The 22562-nt window shown below is 36.2% G+C and overlaps 1 protein-coding gene across 1 annotated transcript; it reads right to left on the bottom strand.

Moving 5' to 3' along the window:
• Positions 1-26: 26 nt before the first annotated feature.
• Positions 27-22532, bottom strand: LOC106129965 (nardilysin). Its single transcript, XM_013328690.2, has 24 exons — positions 22243-22532; positions 21361-21571; positions 17131-17271; positions 14331-14499; positions 12082-12290; positions 11176-11346; positions 10230-10351; positions 9743-9863; positions 9402-9479; positions 9068-9208; positions 8272-8401; positions 7356-7614; positions 6818-6952; positions 6434-6482; positions 6126-6227; positions 5913-6046; positions 5379-5508; positions 4801-4905; positions 4178-4321; positions 3525-3661; positions 2815-2959; positions 2294-2356; positions 1697-1798; positions 27-1226 (listed from the first exon to the last, which is right to left on the bottom strand). Exons 1-24 carry the CDS (start codon positions 22479-22481, stop codon positions 1032-1034), a joined length of 3432 nt encoding a protein of 1143 aa, XP_013184144.2. The 5' UTR covers positions 22482-22532; the 3' UTR covers positions 27-1031.
• Positions 22533-22562: the final 30 nt, after the last annotated feature.

The following is a 22562-nucleotide window of genomic DNA, read 5'->3' as shown; positions in this document are numbered from 1 at the left end:
TACTAAGATATGAACTAATGTTGCTGAAAAAATTTTAATCGCTATTTTTTTCTAATAACGTAATGATTTTGCTCACTCAATGGTTTACTCAAATGTTATCTAATTTTGTTACGTTAAGGTTCTATAGAACAAAACATTGAATTTGATTATTGTTTATATTGTTCAGTATTGGTGCCGTGTGGTTCCCGGCACTATTACAAAAAAGAATAGGACCACTCCATCTCTTTCCCATGGATGTCGTAAAAGGCGACTAAGGGATGGGCTTATAAACTTAGGATTCCTCTTTTAGGCGATGGGCTAGCAACCTGTCACTATTTGAATCTCGGTTCTATCATTAAGCCAAATAGCTGAACGTGGCCATTCAGTCTTTTCAAGACTGTTGGCTCTGTCTACCCCGCAAGGGATATAGACGTGATCATATGTATGTATGTATGTATGTATAAATTGTTCTACGGTCAAAACATTGAGCTCTAGTCATTATTTAAATTTATAACAATAAATGTAAACAGTGAACATAATATATTAAGTTTTTAATATAATACGTCTTTATTTACAAATACATTCTGTTTCTATGTTTAAGTCTACGTTTTTCGATACATTTATTTAAGTTTAATGCATTTTAATATATAAAATGATATTACAATGCATTAAACTAAGTATTAGTTTTATTAGATTAATGCATCTTCATACTATAGTCATCAGGATATATTACAGTCAATTATTATACATTATGACTTGTAACTAAATATTGAGTCAATTTAATTTTGCTACCCTATCTAAAATTGTATAAGTAACTTAAAATCAACATTTCGTCACAAGTCTAATGGCAGAAGCTGCGCCTACACCTGCTACGATGAGCGCAATGCACATTTTGTATATATGAACTAGATTAAATTATTTGAAGAAGTAAAACTGGAGAGTATGTCATAAATAAAATCACGGTGCGTAGGAAGGTATACATAGGAATTCCAGTAGACTATTTCTTTTTTTGACATATTGAATTACAATACTCAATTGGCATCACAGCCTCACTAACACTGAGCTAAGTCTACTTTAGGCACATCTATGATAGGCAGTGTCGATTTAACCCTGTCTAGATCCGTTATAAAGTCGCTGTTGTTTTCCGGGGAATCACCCAAGGGCTCGCTGGCGTCCAGCAGAGTTAGTTTGTAGTCTTTGACCGCTTCGGAGGTAGTGTTGTCCGCGCCTGCCTTGTGGCCCATTACCTGGTGTAAGATATATTCAACTAATTTAAATATGAGTAAACGACATATAAGAAGTACCCATATAACCTGTAATAAACACTACGAGAAGACGGAAAAATATATATTAAGAAGAGACTAAGAGAAATAGATTATACTTGGATGTGTCTTTCCGTTTAGAAAAAGACGCTTAATAAGCTAAATGACATATTATAACTTCAAAACTAGCTTAATTCAATCAGTATAAAAAATAAGATAAAAAGAAATTTCATGTATAAGGTAAAGTAGTATAGCTATAGCTCCACCTACAAATGGTTACATGATTCTATTCAGAGATCTAAAAGACCCTCTTTTAATTTATAAGCACTTTTTTCATAATGAATCGTTGTTAACAAAATAATAATTTTTCATTCATTTATTAAATACATTTCTTTTAAATTGTAAACGTGGGTCATGAACGAGTAGAGAAAAAAATATATAAATGTAATGCGCACCTGTACAGATAGCTTCCTGAACTGCGATCGGTTCCCGATGAGGAAGTGGTTGTCGACCCAGCCCCTGATGTCAGATAGCTTGATCTTGTCTATGGCCTCAGCCTGGTAAAATACAATTAACTCTTAATAAGATTTCTCTTCTCAATCCTTTTCTTCACTTTCACCTGGCCAGGGATTGAACTTGAAAAGTTAAAATTAAAATTAATACTTGAAAATTAATACACAGTTAAAATTAATTTAACTGTGTTTTCAAGTAGTTATATCAAATGATACATAGTTAAATACATAAAGTCACTCTTTACCGGAGGGGCAGGAAGGAGAGACAAGATATTTCCACTTGCCATGATCCCTGAATACTTATTTCGCCTCATCCACATTTATGAAATTGTACCAAAAAAATTCATGGAATGAAATTGATAAGTGAGGTTCTGAAAATGCATCATTTCTCAAGTTGACGATAAGAGTGTATCATGTATTTTCCCTTTTCTATAAATTATATTTTATGTTCAGCAAAACCGGAATTGACACTTCACGCGTACATAAAATTAATGATATGATAAATTGTGACAATGAAAAAGCTGAAATATTTGGACATACCTCAGTGAATAACCTCTGGAACTGATATTCTCGACTCACGACTTCCCGCCAGTTCCTTTCGACCTGCAAACGTGAAGAAAGATGCGAATAATATTCATGGGGAATGCTATACACGCCAACAAAATTATAGTTTTCTATCAGCTGTAAAAACCCTCAATAGTATATTTATTTTCTTGCAATGTTGAATCTGCCTCGTTACACACTTCTACTGCTATACTTTGGGGCCCGGGGTCCGCTTTCCGACATTACTCTGTCTGATCTTTGACATCCTCAGTTTTAAGCCCATGGACTCGCAAATCATGTTTCGCTTTCTTCACCACTCCAACCACGTTTTCTTCGTATTATCCATGCACACATACATCCCGACTTTATTCCTTATGGGACAGACAGTCAGCAGTCTCGAAAAGACCCAACGGCCACGTTCAGTTACTTAGTGATAGTGATACTTAGATTCAGATAGTGCTTCTTTGATGTCTCTACTAAAACCATAGACAAATACAGCTTTATAATTTTAAACCGACCTCTTCCTTGAGCTCGTAGTCTGTGGTATGTTTGAGTTGCACCAGCGCATGTTTGGTGGCCGCCAAAGAGTTTTCACTGAGCTTGCGCATGTCTCGCGCGAATTTCTTCAGAAACGCCTCTATTCTGCTGTCCACGTACGATACGCTGGAAATATATTATTGCGTTTACTAGCTGGTTCTGCAAGTTCGAGACGGAGTAGCTGAAAATTGAGCCAAAAGTGGGCAAAAGTCACGTGACAAAAGGGGACATTATCTTGAAAGGTACAGATGAAGTCATTTAAAAACTGAGCCAAAAGTAAAAGAGAAAAATGTCTATGATTAAAAGTAACAATGTCAGAAGATCCTGACAACAAAATGTGAATATTGCATTGCTTTACACCTCAGATGTTGTAGTTTAGCGTGTTGTATATGTACTATGAAAGCTTGTCAAATGAAACCGTATTGGATCGATCATGGTTACACATCCTGTTGCCTGAATGTTCAGGTTTCCTCTCGATGTTTTCCCTCACCGTAAGAGCATCACTTGGAATTCAAACTAATGTACATAATTTCGAAAATAGTCATTGGTACATAGCCGAGGTGGGATTCGAAACTGAGCGTCTTAGCACCACACGAATTGTGACCTTACCGACTCGACCACCGACTATCTAAAAATAGGCAATCTTATAGCTAAGTTACGAGAAAAGTAGAACAAAAATAAGATATTGTACCTGTGTTTATCAGCACGCGCGTCCACAGAGACTGAGAAACCGAGCACGCCGAACGTGTACCGCATCGTACAGAACACGCTGTACCCGAGTTGCTCTTTGGTGCGTAATACGTCGAACACTGGCTCTTCCATGAGCATCTGAATGTCAACACATTAGATTATGTAAGAAGACCAAGGGTTTGAATATCGAAGACAATCTAGAACGAACAACGACGTGGCCTTATCGCTCGTTGAGCAGATGGTCTGACAGATTTCTCTTATCATATTGTACTTAACTATACTGTAGTATAGGTTTGTCACGAGCAAAGTCTGCTTTTGAAAGAATGCAGACCGGTTCCTGTTCACACACGGGACGGGCTGGGATTGTATAAGTCTCAACTCTAACTTACTCAACCAATCAGAACGCTCATGTCGTTTGGATAACAATTCTTATTATTTTACGCGGTTTATCAATTCAGGGAAATGCGGATAGTTTTTTTGTTTTTTTTTTAAACAAGTTACATACATGTTAAATAATAAAATTGATCTCTCGTGTAGAGTCATACAAAAGTTTATAATCTTCCTAGGAAATTTATAATCTTGCTGTTCGTGTTATATTCCGGTGAGTTATAGGTATAGATAGAAGATATTGCTTTACTAAAAACAGTGTGTTACCATGAGCACTTCCAAAGTGGCGGTGTCTTTAGGTGTGGAGAGCTCGCCCTGGTAGTAGTTGGCGACCATGCTGTTGGGAGACATCGGGTTAAGGTTCAAAGCCCGGATTTTCTTCTCGCCCAGTGGGAGTTGATGCACGTGCAACTACATGAAAGCGAAAAAAACAATATTTTCAATTAAAATTATAGGATGCTAGCTTCCGTCCGCGGCCTCGCTCAAGTTTAGCTTGCAACCGAAGTGTTATTTGATTTCAAAGCTTTATTACTGTAAAGTTTAATATTCACATTATTCGAATCCGTTCAGAGTCCTTGCCAGAAGATTAATCATACATTTAAGTTTTTAGCAGTTTCCTTACTGTTTTTACTTTTATAGGTGTCTCAGATTCAGAATACCAACATTGTAAAATGACAATATCACTTAAAGGTCTTGCTATTAAAAGTATGTCTGTCTCTTAATCTTGTTTACATCGTAACCTCTCAGGAGAGGTGCCCAGGGTGTGCAAGTTTAATCTTATTTTTTTGTCGTGGGCCTACTGTAAGAAATTTCCTCGAGAAATAAGTAGTATCCTTGCACAAAGTTTCTCCTTAGTCTAAATTCTAGTTGTATAAATAAGAAGTACTTACCGCAGGCAACTCCTCTTCAGAAAGCCCTTCCCACTTGATATTGTGGACCACCATCTCCGAGATCCGGATAGCGTCATACCACGCCAGGTTGCCTTGCATCAGCACCTGGAACAAACAGATTTCATAGTCAATAATGACCTTTTGTGATGTGTTATTTTTGATTTTAAACTTCCTTTAAATCAAGTTCCTGTATTTTCTCTGTCTATAGGTATGTGCTGATCTCGGACGGATTTCGTAGCAGCTTAAAATGTTAGAAAAAGGGGTTTCCGAGGAAAGTTTATATAAATAAATATCTATAACCCAGAGTGGGTCGCTAGTGACAAATAAATTAAGTGGCTCTGAAGTTGTGTGGTGTTGTGGGTTTGATTTCTAAACATTTGTTCACCACTTATTACCTATATGGAAAAGGTACATACCACATAGGTATAGGTGGTGAAATGAATTGTTCACCACCTATACCTATGTGGAAAGTCAAAGTGGGAATGTGGGTCTGGGCCCCGAAGCATAACAGCAGAGGATGCAAACTAGCTGGGAACACGCTAAATTGAGAAAGTGAATGAGATAAAACCACACGGCACCTGCACATACATCCTGCTGAGCAGGCGGTCGCTGAACTCCTTGAGGTCGTCCAGCGTGATGTTGTGCACGGCGGCCGCCTTGTCCCGCGGCGAGATGTACGGGCTCAGTAACACGTTCATGCGCATGTCCCTGTCCAATTCAGATCAATTTATTTCATAAACAATATACCTACATTGTGTAGAAATTTTATACTTAGTCAATAGCTTATACATACGTTCATACATACAGTCACGTTTATATCTCTTGCAGGGTAGGCAGAGCTATCAGTCTTGAAAAGACTGATAGGCTACGGACAGCTGTTTGGCTTACTGATAAAATTGAGATTCAATATACTGACAAGTTGCTAGGCCATCGCCTACATGAAGAATCCCAAGTTTATAAACCTATCCCTCAGTAGCCTTTTAAGATATCCTTTTAGGGAAGACATGGAGTCGTCTTATTCTATTGAAGTATACTTACGAGTGATTAAAGTAAGCATTACTTGACATTTTTAGGGATATAGACGTAATTATATAAATGAATGACTGAATTACTTGGCCAGTTTGTACGGCTTGATGAGCATGTTGTGGTAGCTGCGCGCGCGCACCTCGCGCACGGCCTCGAACAGCGACTGCTGCAGCGAGGCGCCCGCCAGCCGCATCTCGCGGGAGATCAGCTCCACTAGCAGCTGCGAATATATACAGAACAGATGATAAATCGTGTAAATAATCTATGGAAAATGTATGTGTGACATTAAACGTACTAACATGCAAATTCTGACTGTATCCGATGACTTTCAACACCACCCCTTTGTCGGCCACATATATAGCGTGTTCCAAGTCCGCCATGTTGGCTGGATACACATCTTCCTGTAAAATAATATTTTATTAATATAAGGTTGGATATCTGTTATATTAAGTGTACTCTGACGTTAAAAAAAATGGCGTAAAAACAACGAATATTCAATGGATAAATTCACAATATTTTTTTACAAGTCAAAATTAATATTAACAAAAATTAACATTTTCCACGAGAAGGACCTACAGAAGTAAATACCCGTGAATTTTATAATTACCTTCAGACCTTGCTGTAGAACATCATTCCACAAGTCTAACATGCAGGCTCTGTGAACAATACACAACAAACATTCTAATGGATTATGAGATAGATACATTATTGTGCGGTAACTATTGCTATGAGTTCTCCTCAGAGCAGATTGCAGACAGTCACTATACACGCCTTTACGGAATCAGCTTCCAAGCAAAAATTATTGATTACATTGACGTAAAATCTTCTATAACTGTTATCTATAGGCCTTTATAAGACGGATTGTAACTCTCGAAATGATGAGACACTATTCCACTTTAGTCACCTGGGTTATCAAATCCCACCCATGCTAGAAAATAAATCGTGTTTTTCTTCATATTATAAAATAATGGGTTTAAGTGATACTACTCACTCTCTTGGCGACTTCAAGCTGAGTGGCGTGATGAAGTAGAAGTAGAGCAGAGCGGTGGGGAAGCGGAACTTGAAGTCGGGCTTGTACCACAGCTCCATATTGCGATTCTTGCGGATTAAATTAGGTTGATCCAGTCTGATAACAAACATGTTACAATTTATTGACGGCACCCAAAGTCAAAATTAGTAGTGACGTACTCGTTTTAATTAGGTCAAAAATTCCCTAAACCGCCAAACTTGCATGAAGAGAATTATGGATGTAGGTGAAGCGAAAGAAGTATGCAGGAGTCGTGGCAAGTGACAAGATATTGTGTTTACCTACACCCTCGAGAAAGAAGTGTAATTTTATGTATGTAAACGATTCTTTAGTCACAGGCCCGATTGAAATTAAATGGTTTATTTTAAATTATCGAAAGTAGCTATAAGACCTCCTCTCTTCAATACTTTCGTCATTCGTTTCAAATTCTCTTGTCAAAGTTGTCTTTGGTAAAGGTCAGTCTCTAGCAATAAGCTCAATTACATGGAAGTAAATTTCTTACCTGAAGTTATTAACAGTAGCTATAAGATCGCCCCTCTTCAACACTTTCGTATCTGGTTTCCGTCCCTTCATCTTGTTATAAATATCTTTCGCCGTAGCATTAGCCAACTCCAAGCCCAGTTCTTCAGCTGCCTCAATGTATGGGTGCGCAGGCGGCACCAGATCGAAGTTAGTGGTGATGTATATGTTCTTCTCGGGAAGGTGGAATTGAGGGTACGGCTCTACTGTTGTCCAACGGCTGATTAGGGTCGCTGGGATTTCTAGACAAGGAAAAGTGGTTTATTAAGTCATCTATAAATTAAAGCCAATCTTCTAGCTATGTATATAAAGTTTTTGCTTTTGCGCGGGGCTTCGTTCCCGTGAGAAATTTCAATAAAAGTCGCCTTTATCACTCCTGAATATCTATTCTATGTATTATATGTGCCAAATTGCATGAAAATCAGTCCAATAGTTTTTGAATCTTTCTCTTTATTATTAGAGTGGATAAAAGAAGACACTGACTGACTGATGGACGGGATATCAATGCACAGCACAAAAAGATGAGGCTAGAGACTTACCACATAAGAATCTTACAGTGTTAACAAACATAACATTTTCGAAATTCCCGGCTCTTAATCTTCCGCGTTGAAGCAACTTGGCACTATTGGAATCTCAATTCTATCATTAAACCAAAGCTGAATGTGGCCTATCAGTCTTTTCAAGACTGATGGCCCTGTCTACCCCGCAAGGGATATAAACGTGCTTACATTTATGTATGTACTTGGGATTCTTATTAATGTAATTGTTAGCAACCTGTCACACACATCTCTGAATTTAAATTTCAAGCCATCGAGAAATGTTGGCTTCGGGTTTTGTGATTATTTGCTTTGTATTCTCTGACTTTATAAATGGCGTAAGTTTGTATGTGGGTAACTTACCTTCTCTTCTATACTCTGTGCCGAACCACTTCTCCTTCTGGTCATAGTGTACCGGCCTCGAATGCTTGTTGGACATGATCAATATGTTCACTGTGTCCGGACGCATGCAGTCCAGCAGTTCCGTGATGCCCTGGTGATTCAATACGAAATCTTTATTGCATATTATCATATAGTACATCCGTCACTGCTCATAAGTAGAGGTACAATAAGAACCCTGTTAGGCATCGCAATTTGAAAATAATATGAAACGGCGGGCAGGTTAATATCAGTTATTATGATGAGTATAACAATAATAACTACTGTTGTATTATGTTTGGAGTTAATATTTATGTGTCATATCATGTAACAAACTGCACTGCAGCATTTTTTTCAACAACGTCAACTTCACAAATATCCAAACTTAAAATAGAATGTGGACGAGAGAATACATTTTTCAGATTAATATATTTATATGAGATTTAAATAATATATATATATATATATTATGGATTGCCAATTTTAATAATATAAACAACCATGTAACTATTTCTTTCTCTAATAAAGATAATCATATCTTTATACTTTCGACTTCGTTTTCCTTAAAAATTCACTGACAATCTTTCATCCCCTCGATTAACACCTTCACCCCTTTTTACTCGCAAAAAAAAACTTCATTGGTTCCGATCACATGAACGAAACGTGAACAAATCAATTGAGATATTTTATGAACAGGGAGTCGGTTAACCACTCCAGGATCGAGAACCCTGGGTTCCTCCACAGGCACAGAGTGGTGAGGATGATGTTGATGACGACTCACCTTAGGGTCGTACTTGTAATACAGCCTATCGCCGGTGATGTAATGCTGAGGCGGGTAGTACTGCATGTTGTTCGCCAGTGACTCTACGTAATCGCTGGGCTGAGACTCCTGTTCGAACCGGAAACTTGTTTCTTCTATTGTCTATAACAAAAAAATTTAAAAAATTACATGATGGTACAGGAAGAAAGTTACATGATGGTAAATTAGTTGTAAACATTAAATGGATTTCTCAGAGTTTTATAGAGAATGTTCTTAATGGAAGGAATGTTTTAAAACTCGAAAGAGGGTAAATTCCTGCGCAAAAATTAATAAGGCCATTAAAAGGATTACTTACCTTAATTTCTTCAAAAATTCGTTCCGATGGACCCAGCTGTCTCAGCATGTTTATGTAAGAAAATATTGCATCTAAAACCTGAAACAAATTCAATTTTTAAACTTGCTTTCCAACTACGAAGAAAATAGAGAAAACTACGATTTTTTTTTTGAGAATTTGTACTTTTGTCGTCTGTCGCTAAAGACGTTATTTAATAAACTAGTTTTAACTTTTAGAATAAGTTATTTGAAATGTTACAATATGTGTGGTTTATGTTTGACGTGCCTTATAAACCAATAATACAATAACACAATATTAGTATAATAAGTAAATATTGTTCGTTAAAAAGTAGAAGTAATTACCTCATCTATATGGTCGAGTCCCTCTTTGGTCAAGACCACTTGTGTAAGGAACAGACTATGCATGGACGTGTAGTCTATTCCACTCTCCGAGTTACCTGTGTATATGCCCAGTGCCCATACTCTGTTAAAATTGATAATTATTATTTATATTTAGTACACTCAATAACATAAATAAAGATTAAGAGCCGAAAATTTTATTGAAAACATTTGGTGATACATTTTTTTAAAAACTGTTTCATACAAATACATATCACTGTCACAAATTGGTTAGATCGCGGAACGATAAGGCCGCCTTAAGTCAGACCAATTTGAATATTTTTTCTTGTATTTTTTATCGTGTTATACTTAATATATTACTGACAAAATCCAAGTTCATTTATGTCAGGTAAGACCATAATCAGTTAAATAATTTAGTTAACCGTTACGGGTGAATGAAAATAACTCGTATTAAAGTATTACTAAAATACCAAATGAAATCGAAACTTACTTCTTTCTAAGATAGGAAAGCAGGCTGCCCTTGCCTTCGTGTCCGAGTAAGTACGATATATACTGGTGCGGTTTGGATTCATATTCCGATATCAACGACCGCATACACCATGTTAAATGGAGCTGTGAATAAGAAAGATAGCTAGTTTACTTTTTATTCATTATTTTTTTATTATTTCGTGAAAATTTGGCAGGTATTGCAGGGTTTAAGTTAATGTTTTCCAAAACCCTGGCATACCCGTGGCAAGTATGGCGCTGGTAGCTCCGTTGCCACTCAGTGGCAAAGGCCTTACAACTCGTGAGCCTCATCACGATGTTTTCCTCAGTTCCCCTTTAATAATGCAATTCGCTATCAGAAGTGCGCGCACGCTCCTTATCATTCAAGTTGCCGGCTACCGTAGTCACTATGGCTTACCAATTTACCGTCTCGGGAGTAGGTAGTGGTAATTAATACGAAAATGTGATACAGTTTGAGTAGCAATATAGGATTTAAACAAAAATTAATAACTTACCTTACTTAACGTTAACTAATTAATACATACATACATACATATAATCACGTCTATATCCCTTGCGGGGTAGACACGTAGACAGGGCCAACAGTCTTGAAAAAACTGATAGGCCACGTTCAGCTGTTTGGCTTTATGATGGAATTGAGATTCAAATAGTGATAGGTTGCTAGCCCATCGCCTAAAAGAAGAATCCCATGTTTATAAGCCTATCCCTAAATCGCCTTTTACGACATCCATGGGAATGAGATGGAGTGGTCCTATTCTTTTTCTTTATTGGTGCCGGGAACCACACGGCACCTTGTAAAACCACACCACACTAATTAATACTTTTAACATATACTTAATTACAGGGATATAATTAAAAAACTTTTATTTATAACGCCTCAAATTTTGAGTACTGATTAAAATCGAATATTTAACAAAAGCAACACTGACCTCTGTAACTTCACTGACTGGCTTCATGTAGAACATGCTGGTGAACTCCGGCGTGACGGAGGCCGGCGTGTACGAGAACGCAGTGAAGTCGTCTGGAGGACTCTTGTTGGAGGGGATCCGCCCGAACGTGTTGACAACATACTGTTCTAAATCTGGTAGGTCCATACGCGACTGTGGAGACAAATTTATACTTTAGTTTCATTTGTAGAAGGTTTACAATGTAAATGTGTTTTTTTTTCTCGGAGACTTACCGGTAACATACATATGGTCACGTCTATATCCCTTGCGGGGTAGACAGAGCCAACAGTCTTGAAAAGACTGAATGGCCACGTTCAGCTAATTGGCTTAACGATAGAATTGAGATACAACTAGTATGGGTTGCTAGCCCATCGCCTAAAAAAGAATCCCAAGTTTGTAAGCCTATCCCTTAGTCGCCTTTTACGACATCCATGGGAAAGAGATGGAGTGGTCCTATACTTTTTTGTATTGGCGCCGGGAACCACACGGCACTGCCGGTAATTTGGATTTTTTTCATCTGTATTGAACCGAATTAATTATTTTATGAAATTATCGTTATCAATTTAGTGCGACAAACTCGTTAGATTATCCAGACGCAAATTAATGAGGACACGTGACCTCAAATAAATAGGAACAAGGTTGGAATTTACACAAAGCCGATATTGTTTTTTCTCTGTCTCTGTTTTATAATAATATTCTGCACTTTTATCTAGCCTCTGTACTACTTACTTAAAACGACAGAGGATTTGGCCTTTATTTGCGCAGCATTGACCGGAAAAATCTCACTTATTCATATGACTGATTATGACCAAAACTACATTGATAGTCTCAATTAACCTTACTACGCATGCGTGAAGTGTTTAGTATTTGGACAAAATAAATACATACCTGAACAGCGACCGTCATCCTATGTGCGCTATAATGCCGCTTTCTAAACTCATGCGCAGCCTTATGCAGTTTCTCATCGTCTTGTATATCATCTTTTAAGCTCCTTATGTTGCCCCATGTGAAAGTCCTGGCGGGGTGGCCTTCCGGGAACAGGCTGGAGAGTAGCTGGTCTTTGCGATTCGTGTCAGACGGCGTTGCTAGCGAAAACTCTGCCGATAAAAAAGGAGTATTATTAAATTTTATCCAAGGAGGTTTTTATTGTCAAACAAATGAGACATGGTACTAAATCATATAAAGCTTTAATTTTGTAATTACCAATATACATATATCACGCCTATTTCTCAGAGAGGAAGGCAGACGAGATTACATCTTTCAACTTGTCACAATCTCTGCTTACTTCTTTTGCATATTTGTCATTCATTAATATTTTCATGCAAGCTCGTCGGTTCAGAGAAATCTTAACCTAAATGTTTACCAGGACATCTCAAATTTAATCATAGTACGTTCGTATTAAGCTCCCTCTTTTCACTTAACTTTTGAGTAACATGATAAGGTGCTAAGGTTAACTAATAAAAAAAGTTTTAGCCTATTAATTCGCGCATGTCATATTAGCAATCGTTGCTCCCGACAGAGATAGAGCGATAAAATGCACAAAACTTGTCCTACAAATTGCAACAAAATAATGTCCAATCATCTAAATGAAAACGGCTGTTTTCCGCACGTGGCAAATTACTGTTTGTACTGCAATTGCGATTGCGCGGAAGCCACGAGTATTAGAGATAATAACTGCGCCTTAACCTCGGCCTATCCTTTCTGTGATTTGTTCCTGTGTTGCCGTACGCCGTAAGGTCTTTACTGCAATTTTAATTAGATCATAGGTTTCTTGAAAATATATAACTTTTTTTATTAACAGTACGCTCAGGCTCAGACCTATTTTTCAATGTCAACCTTAATTGTTTTTATTGACTTGTCAAGAAAAGTTGTCTGGAAAATGAAAAAAAATCCCGCTATTTTCTCTATCTGTCTGTAAAAAAATGCTACCCGTACAAAGGGGCGGTTTTTAAGTAAGTTCAAAGAAACAAAAAATATATTTTTATGTGTACCTAATTCAACAGCGGTTTAAGTAATTTAGAACATTTCGGTGGACCTAAATAGAAGTAAGAATGGTCTGGCATTGAAATAGGCAAAAACTGCGGCACACTCGATAAGGAAGCTGATTAAAGATACCCACATATTTACATGCACATATAAGTACATCAACAAAGCAAAGATTGTTATGTTTGGGGCAGACGTGTAATAAATAAGTAAGAATAACATTTAACATCTTCATTCACATAAGTTAATCGTGCGTTTTTAAAACACTGACGCAATTTCATTGTATGAAAGCATTGTAATGAGTTTTATTATTAAATTGCTTTACGTAATGTTTTTAAATAAATTCCCGATTGTAAATATAAGTTAAGGCATCAAATAATACTAAGATTTTTTGTTTGTTCAACAAAAAGATACACTATGTACAAAACAGACATGAAAAGCTTTTTGTAGCTAACAATTATTGAAACGAGCTTGATTTTATGTATGTGATTAAATATTTTAATATGTTATTAATGCCCAGATCAGAAGTTGCTTGATCTAGTCGGAGAATGCACATCTGGGAAAGAGGCGTTATATACTTAATTCTCAATCCTCACACAGAGGCAAAAATTGATCGAGCTGGGTCCGACGTGTGGGTAAAATCGTTTTTCCCATATTTTCACCAAAAATTATTTTTTATATGAGATGGTTGCTAGGCTACAAAAATTATGATTTTTCTGGTTTTATTTTGAAACGGTTAACATCAAACACCGATCTTTCTCTCCGGTCACCTAGCTACTACTTACTTATAAAAATTTAAGTGAGCACAAAGTTAACTGACAACATTTACAAGGAATTAAGACAGATGTAGATAATTGTATATAAAAGTGCCGTGTGGTTTCCAGCACTTAGAATAGGACCAACCCCTGTCTTTTTCCCATGCTCTCGTAAAAGGCAACTAATGGATAGGTAAATAAACTTGAGATTCTTTTATTTAGGCGATGGGCGAATAACCTGTCTATATTTAAAATTTAATTCTATATTTAAGTTTTCTAAATTTCTAAAAAGTATTCTAAAATTGAACATTTCAGTCTTTGCGAGATTGTTGGCTCTGTCTTCCCCGTAAGGAAAAATGTATGTATGTATAGGTATACTCTTGAATACAACATATTTACCTGACTCGATGGCTTCTCTCTCGCGTTGCATGGCTTCCTTGAGCATAAGCGGACTGACGAAAAACTGGCTGAACATGTCCATGGCTTGGGGCAGATACTTTTCCTGGATCTCGAAGTAGAAAGTCGTCAACTCGCAGTCTGTCGCCGCGTTGTCTGAACCGCCTTTTTTCTGTTTAAATATTTAAAAAAAACTCGACGTTATATTATACAAAGTGTGCAGGGATCGTGGTGAGTGGAAAGATGTACTTAGTCTCTGCCTGCGCCTTCGGGAAAGAGGCGTGATTTTATGTATGTATGTAATATGTATGTAAAACTCGTTGATTGCACAATCGAAATCACTAACTAAGCGAAGAAAGCTGAAACTTGGAAATTCGGCAATTTTGTCTGGAATGATTGCCGTAAATTAATAATAACATCGTAAATACTTCGTGAAGGATCAGTCAAACTTTTACTTAACGGAATAAGGAAACTAGCCACTACCATTAACGCTTTACATCAGTTTAATTAACGCCTTACTTTTCCCACGGTTTGCGTGTATCCGATTTCCTAGAAAAACCTATTTTTATTTTTCTATTTAATAATATCTTCGATTTAGTACTTTCTATTACGCCCCGTTAAACTCGGCTATCAGAATATTCCATTGAAGTGTTAAATATGCAAAAATGTATTTATAATTAATGATAATATTCACTTTCGCCGCTTCGTCAGTCTTCGTGTGAGAAAGTTTTGTTTACGGAACTACTGTTTATTATTTAACCTTGATGGTTTTGAAACTACAGCATTGATCATGACCCTCAGTGTAATCATATAAACAAGTTAGTACTTAGTTACATAAATATAATGCGATTTTTACCGAGTTCAAGGATTAATACTTGATATGCATATTTTTTCTATTTAAAAATATAATTGTGGTACTCACGTCATCGATGTAGAATTAAAGTCGAATAATTGCTGTTTTCGTACTATGAATAGCAAAATCTACATAACGAGTCGATTGTAGTTATTATTTGTATGGAATATCTATGGATGTGACAACCTAGGACAGATAAACCTGGCGCAAATTAGTGAGGAGACTTCAAATAATAGCATAAGGGTTGGACAAAGAAGAGGCGGAGAAGATATTATAAGTTGTGAACCATGATCTAATAAGGGCCAGGTTATCATGTAAAAGTTGCGGAGGTCAGATGGAAGTCTCTCGTGTAAAACCTGAATTACCCAATTTAGGATCGTGGTCATAGACAAAGGCTCCTCTCGTTACAAATAGGGATGCAATCGGCATAAACGACAGAAAGCTAGTTATCATCAGTTTCTCAACTATTATTATTTATATATTTACATATTTATGTACTACATCAAGGATGATCGGCAATAACTTGAGACTAAAGAAGAACTATCTGCCAGAAGCAAAACAGGATTTTGTACACTTAATTCCCTAGTCACTAGCGACTCAAGCAAAAAACATTCAAAAATACATACATATATATGTACATACTACATACATAAAGTCACATCTACATCCCTTTCGGGGTAGACAGAGCCCACAGTCTCGAAAAGGCTGAAAGGCCACGTTCAGTTGAACGGCTTTATGATGGAATTGAGATTGAGATTGAGACAGCTTGCTAGTCCATCGCCTACAAGATATGAATTCTAAGTTTATAAGCGTATAGCTGAGTCGCCTTTTACGACATCAATGGGAGAAATATGGAATGGTTCTATTCCAAAGTGCCGGGAACCACACTACACTCGACATAAAAGCACACACACAATTTCCTAAATATGTTGCAATCATTGCTTGTTTTAATGACGCATCGATGCAATAAACTGTTGAAACGCGAAGTAGACCATACAATTTTGCGGTAAAACAGGGTCCTTTACGATAACACGTAATAATTCCAACTAAGGCTTCATTTACACTGTACTGTACTGACCGTGTCCGTTCGTGTTGTTCTGGTAGTCTCACCAAGACCCCAAGCACTAAGAGATGCCTATGACTGGTAGCCCTGCCAAGCAGTGGAACCACAAACCCTAGAGTTAAAGTTAAGTGAAACCACAAGAAACAGTGGTATAAAATGGGTTACCACGGGTCAAAAATATTTTTTGTTTTGTTCAAGAGAGGTCTCTTTTTAAACAAGAATTTAAATCTTCCCCCTCTCTTTTGATAACACTGTTTTGTGCATGTAGAAGAGTGTATTCAATTAAACTGTTTATATTTATAAGAAAAGTAATAGCAGATTAACAATGACTGGACATCGATACCAAGCAAGATGTTTTACTTTAGTATTTCAAAATTGTTTGGTGCGATTGGTCGATTAAAGTTGAAGATGCAACGGCAATAAATGGAGCGGCGCCCTGAAATAATTGCAAGTCTAAAAAAAAGGTATTGAAACAAAATTTGTCGAGTTTAAAAAGCTTTAGGACATCACCAGCTCAGCCGTTTATATAATATAAGTATAACGCTGGATCTGTGCCTAGGCTTCGAAGCATTGTGATTCACACAATGTTTCGAAGGTTGCACGCAAAGGTGAGAGAGAGAGAAAGCTGGACAAAAGCCTTTCCCAAATATCTTCACCTTGACCTAAAAAAAACAGATTGCGTTACCGTAACCCTAACAAAACCAAAATAAAAATACATATACTTACTTACTTTTGGTACCATACAATATTGAAGGTTGCACAGCACAGTCGTCGAATAAAATGGCTGTTACATACGAACAGACATACATGACGTTAGATAAGAGTGTCGACCATTATGACCATAGACCATTTGGCTACGGAAGGCAAAAAAGAAACAAGATACTCACCTTAATGAAGGAATCGAACTCATTCTCCTTGGGGTACTTCTCGCTTCCCATAAAGACCATGTGCTCGACGAAATGCGCCAACCCCTGAATGTCTGGCGGGTCGCTGTAGCTGCCCACGCCGACGCATAAGGCGCAGGCAGACTGCAACAATAATACAAACGTAAACTAAATGTTACATTAAATAAAAATTAATACTAGGGTGACTCCACGCATTAATAAGTATCGTTTTAATTTAAGTCTGTGCGTTCGTGATTTTACATGCTGAAGAAGCTTAAAAACTACAGTACACACTTAAAACCCTACTACCCACCAGGGGCGCATCCATATCCATACATTACATATTTTAAAAGCGAAAGTGAATTTGTTTGTTACCTCTTCATAGTAAAACCACTGATCCGATCTGCATGAAATTTCGCATACGTATAGTGTGAAGTACGGACATCGTAACCTACCTATAAATACTTGAATCAGAGGGAATTTGCATATACTTAGAATATACACAATGAATAAAGATAAGACGAAGAACATAGGTATCCCTTTTTACTCAGCAGTTTAAATACCTATATTACCGCAAGCGTACTTATAAAACGCCTACCTACTTTAGCAATACCTTCCTACCAAATTACTACCTGCCACGTGGCCAAATACCAAAAAAATAGCTAATGAATTCTCTAATAATTTAACTTGTCTAGTACAGTCTAATTTTATTCAGGCACCAGTCAGTTCACACCGAGACAATCTTTATGTGTAGAAGGTGAAGCTTAATTTTGAGTCAATGTGTGTGGAACATCAGGTCTCGTCTTGGTGTGATAGATAAGGGTTGAAATAAGGTACATACATAAAATACTGTTTGACCATATTACTACGAGTACCTACATACAGAAATTACGATAAAGGTGTGGTCACCGTGTCGATAGAGAGCTCGCTTCGACACAACATCTTGCACCGCTTTCTATATATTTTTGCGCACGCAAACCTCACTGTTCTAAGTATGTTTCGTTTGTAGCGATTCCCCTGTTGAATGTACATCAAATTTATTAGGGAAAAATATATCATAGATAAAAAAAATACCACCAAAATAATCACGTCTTGGCATGAATTAACAATTAATGATTAATTTTATTTCACCCTAAGGTCTTGCTTTACACATGAATCCGAAACTTTTTGCGATTTAGCGTCTTTATCTCTTATAAACCAGAGAATTTCTGTATACTTGGGTGGCCAATATGGGCGTTTAGTAATTTTATATGAGACTTGAGTTATAGTGTTTTGGCCTCCTGGTTCCCAAAATAAAGATCGTTTAGTTTAGAGGCAGCAAACTAAGCGTAGGTCGTGAAAGGCGTTATGGAATAGCATTATTTCAGGGTACTGCTCTATTGCCTCGTTGTACTAAAAAACAAAAATCTAGAAAATCCTAATGGAATTTATTCAGACAAACCTGTTCATTTATTTATAAGTTTATACTAAGATTATCATAATTTATACTGAATGATTAGATATAAATGTATCCTAGAAACTGAATTTATTCGAATGCATTATTTATTACATTGTAAGCTAAATGTAGCATCGAGAATTATTCTTGATCATGATTTTCTTTTTAAACATGATGAGATCATATATAAAAAAACTGGCGTCACGTTCTAGTAATTAGACGATGGTAATTAACTATTTTATATCACCGGCAAGGCCGTGCTTCCTGGCATGTCTGTTCTCTCTTTCATCTTTGCGCATTCCCAGTGGCACCCCTATCCAGATAACTTATTTTTTTTTTTTTTATTTCGGGGTAGCAGTGACATCTCTTTACACTATTTATAGAGAAGTCGACTATAAATAGTCTTGAATAACTTCGAATACTCAATTGATCTATAAATCTAAAACTAGTCTGGCGTCGCACGAATGCGTCAGACTATACTGACGTAACCTCTTTGTATTTAAAAAGAACCGTCAACCATGACAATGATACCTACTTGTAACTGGTTTACCAACAAAAAGTAAACGAATAAACACAAGTAACAGTTAAAATTAAACATAAGTCCTTAGAAATTGAACACTGCTTTTTATATCGTGTGGTTCCTGGCACTGTAGAATAGGACCACTGTATTCAGATGTCGTCAGATCTGAAGAGGCAACTAAGGGTATAAATTCTTTGACCTAGGTTCATGCAAGGCTCTAAGATCTAAGGTTAGGGTCAATAACAGAGGGTTATATCTTGTCGTGCTGAATGGGAGATTTTCCGTCGACAATAAGTTATTAAGAGTCAAAGTGGTCAGACGGTACGACTTCCGTGTCGCTAACTTGCATACTGTCAACAGGTTGTAAATGGTAGAAGAGCCAGCATATGTGTTAAGTGAAAATATACTATTACTAGCGACCCGCCCCGGCTTCGCACGGGTGCAAAATTCGGAAAAAATTATACATAAAAACCTTCCTCTTGAATCACTCTACCTGTTACAAAAAACCGCATCAAAATCCGTTGCGTAATTTTAAAGATTTAAGCATACAGACAAACAGACTAAAATAGCGACTTTGTTTTATACTATGTAGTGATAGTGCCTACATACTTTAAATGTGTTCACATTTATTAATTTTTCCTTATCTTATATTCAACAAGATTTTAGTAAATAAATAAGCTTCGCACGACTAGCATGTATACTTATAAACCCACCTTCAATCACTCACACTAAAAAAAACTGAATCGAAATCCCTTGTGTAATTTTAAAGATATAAGGGTATATTATACATATGTAGGTACAGACATAGGGACAGACGCCAGGAGCGACTTTGCTTACTACGAGCATGTAGCGATAGCGAAGTAAATCACAGAAAACCGGCAACCTGTAATCAACTTTTTGAAAGCCTAAAGCCTAAAGTTTAGCCCTTTAGGCTACTTTTGCCCCTAAAGTATTACACATAATGTAAAATACATATTTTTGAATATATAATAGACTAACTTTTACCCGCAGATTCGCCCGCGCGAATTTAGCGCCACCTACAAAAGAATACAGATTTTTCGCAAATCCCACAGCAATTAGAGTTAGTTTATACTAGGATGAATTTAATATTGTAAATATTCCATTCTCCAGACTCCTAATCACATGTATACTCGCGAAATTTCATGAAGGTTGGTTCAGTAGTTAACGCGTGAAGAAGTAACAAACAAACTTACTTTCGTATTTATAATATTAGTTGGGAAATATATTATAGTTATATGAAACAAGCTTACAACGTCTATTGTGAAGGTCGATGTCTAGGACTAATTGCATAATGGGTATATGTTGGGTCAGGCGATTGTGAACAGCAGCCAATTTTTATGTGTACATTTTATTGTCACTAAATCTCAAATCAATTTGTAACACAATGGTTGAAGGTTTCAGGTTAGGGTGAAGGTTATTTTATCTATCTATACATAATAAAATAGTAACTGACTGATGTCTATACATGAAAGATTTAAAAAAAATTATATTATATTGGGCATCTATTTACGACAAACAAATGTAAAAAATGTGATTTTTAGAATTTCTGTCTGTCTGTTTGTTGATATCATCTCGCGAAAGCTATTTCTCCGACATGAATGCGGATTTTCTCAGATGTTTTAGACTTAGTCCACCTTAAAAACTGGTACATAATAATATATCCCTTCACCTTTCTAAGAGGCAATACACTAGGGGTCAACTAATACATACTGAGATTGTAAGTAAACTTTTACGGTGAACGAAGTCGAGGGCAAGTGCTAGTGATAATTATAGAAATTAAATTGTTAATGTAAATTAGCTAAGGAGTACTGGCAAACGAAAAGTAGACATTATTTTTACTCCTACATGTTCAGGATTGAAATGTTATTAGTTTAGCATTCTCATGGCCCAGGGAATGTCATGCCCAAATTTATTAAATACATACATACATACATATAGTCATGTCTATATATCAAATTTATTAGAAAGTACTTATTTTTATTTTCACTGTGGTAGACATCTGCATGATTAAATATGAAAAAATAACAATATGAAAAATAGATCATAATTTTATTATTATTGTAATGTTGGCTTTATTTTAAATTTAGGTTACCATTATTTACAAATTTAAATACTAACATAGTATAGTAAAATAGAAACAAACAAATTTGTTAAAAATATAAATATTTAATCATTCAGGTCATCACCAACCCTTTAAAAAATTGTATAGAAAAAAAAAAAGAATTTAAAAAAAACACTAGTTTCTCCTAATACTCACCAGCTTCTCCTCATCAAATTCTGTCCTGTGTTTAGTACCATGATGGTCGCTGGTGGCAGAGTGAGTTGAGTGTTCTCCATCACTTTCAGTGCCTGTGGTTTCATCAGAGCCACTGGACTCTTCCTCGCTGGAACTAAGCCCATCTGTCACAGGGGGCCGACTGGGGTCTGATATCAATAATGCAGTCAGGCCATTTTCCAGACGAATGGTTCTAAACAAAACAATCCAAATTAAGAATGGCCAATATTAGTAAACACTTGTAATTGTAGTTTAATTTGATATGAAAACTGATAAATTTAGTTAAGTTATTTGCCTCTCATCATTCATACACCTCAGTAATTCCAGTGGAATTATCAGGTATTTAATGCTTCAAAACCAAAGGTCAGTTTGTAAATTTTTACAGACAACTTATCATAACTATTAAGATTTAAACCAATATTATAATTATTATTTTTTTTTCTTGAACAAAAATAAGACCAAATCTTTTTTATCAAATGTAAAAACTGGGCTAAATAGTTGATATAAAATGAAATATAATTAAATTTCCAGTAAATTGAATCTAATTGGAATTTATTCCAAAAGTAATAATTTACAATTAGAAAGTAGGAAATTAGTATTCCACCCTACTAGTTGTAACTTATTACTTTTAGATTATTTTCTCATATTTTATTTTTTGATGACTTTAGTTGATGACTTCGCAACTACGTTCAGGGGCAAGTGTTCCACCATTATTATTACAGAGATAGTTTATAAAAATCATTTCCAAAGCACATAGCTAATCACATCATGACATTACAGCGTCAAGGATTTTATTGATGAGTGTATAATAATAAAATTTAATATATAATAGGTCACAGACATACTAATAGTCAATTTGCTTACTTGTATAATTTATTATCAGCCTCAGACTTGATGGGAGCAGGCAGAACTTCAACTTTCTCCTTCTTAAACATTGACTGCACTTCCTGCGCTAAACGGCAACGGCCAGTTGAATTCCTCATATCTGGTTTGAATTTTGGTGTTTTGTGAAATACATTTCTTTTAGACATTTTGGTGCAAATGTGTTTCGTCTGCAGAAAGCCAGGTGTTTTTTGAATAAACACGAACAAAAATTTTGACATTTATGTACGCATGTTTGGGGTTCCAACTAATCATAATAAATTTGTACTGAAATTAAAAACTACTATTACGATATGTAAACG

This window comes from Amyelois transitella, chromosome 22 (assembly GCF_032362555.1).
Source record: "Amyelois transitella isolate CPQ chromosome 22, ilAmyTran1.1, whole genome shotgun sequence".
In the NCBI taxonomy this organism is placed as follows: Eukaryota; Metazoa; Arthropoda; class Insecta; order Lepidoptera; family Pyralidae; genus Amyelois; species Amyelois transitella.
This window is presented reverse-complemented; position numbering and strand designations above follow the sequence as displayed.

Bases quoted from the DNA above. Each gene is read 5' to 3' on its own strand.
- LOC106129965 (XM_013328690.2), bottom strand. From the start codon at position 22,481: ATGTCAAAATTTTTGTTCGTGTTTATTCAAAAAACACCTGGCTTTCTG. The intron at 2,960-3,524 runs GTACAATATCTT...ATATATTTCCAG, and splicing joins GCGCGTGCTGATAAACACAG to CGTATCGTACGTGGACAGCA. The intron at 2,357-2,814 runs GTCGGTTTAAAA...TCACGTTTGCAG, and splicing joins ACTACGAGCTCAAGGAAGAG to GTCGAAAGGAACTGGCGGGA.